At 54.2% G+C, this 3320-nt stretch overlaps 1 protein-coding gene across 6 annotated transcripts in view; it reads right to left on the reverse strand.

The window, feature by feature from the left end:
- The window catches only part of ZNF7 (zinc finger protein 7), a 15990-nt gene extending 12723 nt beyond the window's left edge, over positions 1–3267 (reverse strand). The window contains exons 1-3 of one of the 6 annotated variants that reach the window (XM_011977192.1): positions 3054–3267; positions 2040–2087; positions 1530–1656 (exon numbers count right to left, since the gene is read on the reverse strand). In XM_011977192.1, the coding sequence (XP_011832582.1) occupies positions 1530–1656; positions 2040–2042 (130 nt within the window). In that variant the 5' untranslated portion in view covers positions 2043–2087; positions 3054–3267. Of the gene's footprint in view, positions 1–1529; positions 1708–2039; positions 2088–3053 lie in introns of those variants that run through there. The other 5 variants (XM_011977203.1, XM_011977182.1, XM_011977200.1 and 2 more) reach the window with 5 other exon arrangements.
- Between the last annotated feature and the right edge of the window lie 53 nt (positions 3268–3320).

Consider the following 3320-nt stretch of genomic DNA (forward strand, 5'->3'; position numbering starts at 1 on the left):
ACCCCTTGATGGCCAGGCCCACAGGTTGCCATCACGTCGAAAGTATGGACACAGATAACCAACCCAGAGAGTGGGTCACTAAAAGCTGTGAAGAAACATTAGAAGTACCCTTACTCTGGCCGGGCACGGTGGCTCACGCCTGTAATCCCAGCACTTTGGGAGCCCGAGGCGGGTGGATCACAAGGTCAGGAGTTCGAGACCAGCCTGAGCAACATGGTGAAACCCTGTCTCTACTAAAAATACAAAAATTAGCCGGGTGTGGTGGCAGGCACCCGCAGTCCCAGCTACTCAGGAGTTTGAGGCAGAAAAATCACTTGGACCCAGGAGGCGGAGGCTGCAGTGAGCCGAGATCACACCACTGCACTCCAGGGTAGGTGACAGAGCGAGACTCAGTCTCGGGGAGGGGAAAAAAAAAAAAAAGGACCCTCAGGACATGCGTCTTTTCCTTTCTATTTCAGCGAGACAGGGTAAGCCAGGTCTAAATGAGTCTAAGAGAGCTCTTTAAAAAGTATACAATAAAATCAAGTGCTAAAAAAAAAGCATGTCATCGGTAGCATTTCACCTTCCTTAAAATAAGGATGTGGACATAATTACATGTTTTACAACGTAAGGCATCTTAGACAGAATGAAGAAACACCACCTTCAAAGCAGTAAAACACAGAAGACCTAGAATATGGACAAATGCCCTGAGCAGACATTTTACAGAAGAACCTAGCAAACTAATGAGGGTGTGAAAATAGGCTCAAGCTCAGCAGAAATCAGAGAAATGCAAATTCAAACCACAAGAGCCTCCCACTGTACACTTATCTGACTGGCAAAACAGAAAGCTGGACTTTGCCAGCCTAGCCAAGACAGAGGGGTGCAGGCCTGGTCCAACACCCCAAAAAGCTCCTGGCCAACCAACTATGCCCCATCAATTCCATTCCGGATCCCCCAGCCCAGGCACTCTCTCGGGGTCTGATGCAGCAGAGAGCTTAGTCACAGGCAAGAGGCCCAGTGAGGCCCAAGTCAGACACACCCCCCTTCATCAAGTTGCAATCTAATGACAGCACACACCTTGTGAGAATACAGACACGGACATAAAGAGCACTGTAGTGGCTGCCTGTGGCAATGGAGGAGTTCAGAAAGGAAGACTAACGGCAGGACAGGAGGGGCAAGGGGATGACAGCATCTGCATAGCAGCCGCATGGGCACTGCCACCTCTTGCTCTGGTTGTACAACCTTTGCCTTGGATTCTTCCACCCAATCATTTCTCTTTTCTTGTCTAAGCTATTTCAAGTTTGGATTCTATTTCCACAATTTAACAGCTTAGGAAAAGAAGAGGCTTTACTAACTCCCAGAATCCCACCCACTCCCTGGGGGCTGAACCCCATGACACGGGCAAAGCTAGGAACCAGCCTGGCACACCACTCATGAGTCCAAGCCCGCTATGGAGCCCAAAAGGGTCTGAGTGTTTGGCCTCCAATGGAGCCTGGCTGGGTGGGTGCTGACTGATGATGCAGGGGAAGGGCCCCAAGGTGCAGCCTCACCTAGTCCAGCCACACTGCTGTGGTTCTCCAGCATCACTTCCCTGTAGAGGGCCCTCTGGCCAGGGTCCAGACACTGCCACTCCTCCCGAGAGAAGTGCACAGCCACATCGCCAAATGTTACCACCTCCTGAAAGGACATACACCAGCACCCCAGGAATCCCTGGGTGCCAGCCCCCTTCTGGCACTGCCTCATGACATGCCTCAGGCAGGCGCACCATGGGGTTAGGCGAGACGCTCACCAGGACTCCTCTGCCTCTAATATTCTGGGGAGGGGTAGTCTCGGGGAGGAGGAACCCAGTCCACGGTGGTCATACAACCCACCCCCCTCAAGAGCCTCAATTAGGCCCTGGTTTGGGCAGGGGTTTGCTCACTACCTTGGGGATGGGGGCAATGGGGCCTTCCTAAGCCCAGCAAGGGCCAAGGTAGGGTCTGAGCCCAGGCCCAGTGGGCAGAGCAGGAGGTGGGCCTTCACAGGACAAGCGAGGAGGAGGAGGCAGTCAAGCTTCCTACCATGAGGCTCAGTGGTGGGTGGGCATCCACGTGTTCTGGCCGAGACACCTGTTGGGAATTATGAAAGGATTAGAGGTCAGGGTGCCAGAAGCCCAACTTCCAGGCTAATCAAGCGGATACTGTGCTCTCTGCTCCTTTACCTCCAGCCCCAGATTTCTCTAGCAGGGACATGGGGCTGGGCTGAAGCAGACACGGCACTTGAGTGAAGGAGGCCCACTGAACTCTTGTTCCTCTTTAGACTGTGTGTGTGAATCACTCCACAAAGCTGTAAGGAGTGGATGCCACGTGCCAGGCACTGAGTAATGGGGATACAGTAGTGGACACGAGGACCCTGCCTTCACGAAGCAGTCTGGTGGAGGAAAAAGTTAAATAACCACACAAATAAGCACACTGCAACCACAACAGCGCTGAAGCACAGGGAACTATAAAAGCCACTTAGACCAGAACGCTGACTCAGTGTCATGGGTCACTTCCAAAGGGACCTCGGCCAAGGTAATGGAGGTGGGCAGAGCACTCCAGGCAGCAGGAATGGCATGTGAAAGGGCCTGAAGCAAGAAGAAATGGGGCTGGATGAACCAGTGTGGGTAAATCCCTGACAGCAAGGGAAGGCAGTGAGCGACTGGAGCTTGGAGCAGGCAGGAGCAAAAATGACGAATTGAAGGGAAGACAGGAGTGGACGTGCAAACCCCTGCCCTCAAGTACATAAATTCCAGTCTCCAGCTCACCTGTCGTCAGGATGGAACCATGCACAGGGATGCAATCACCTCAATTAAGCCAATGACCCCAGACCCTCTACCTGCCCAAGCATTCCCCCGGGAAGTCGGAATGGGAAAAAGAGTCTTCGTACGGCAGCTTCTAACCCAGACAGTGGTTTGTGGGTGGAAACCCCAGGTCACCGGCATAGGGAGGCTGATCCAAGCAGCAGTGACCACCGGAGGAGGATCCTCCGCCTGGCTCCTGACAGCAGGAATGCCCGGAATAGCCACCCGAATTTAGAGAAGACAAACGGCCTACCCCACCCAAGGCACCGTTCTTTCCTCCACTGTCACTTATCCTAGGCCTTCCAGGCCAGTAAACAGAGAACGCTCTAGAAGGAGGCGGTTTCGCAGGAGGGCGAGTCAGGGCCCCGGGAGTAGGCCCAGGCCTGGAGAAAAGGCCGCAGCTGGAGCTCGCCTCATTCAAGCCCCTGACACCGGGGCCCGCGGGTGGCGTAGCTGCCACTAGCGGGGTCTGCGGGGAGCTGCGTGCGAGACTCGGCCAAACGAAGCCCGCCTCGCGCCA

Source organism: Mandrillus leucophaeus, unplaced genomic scaffold (genome assembly GCF_000951045.1).
Source record: "Mandrillus leucophaeus isolate KB7577 unplaced genomic scaffold, Mleu.le_1.0 Scaffold1024, whole genome shotgun sequence".
Lineage (NCBI taxonomy): Eukaryota > Metazoa > Chordata > Mammalia > Primates > Cercopithecidae > Mandrillus > Mandrillus leucophaeus.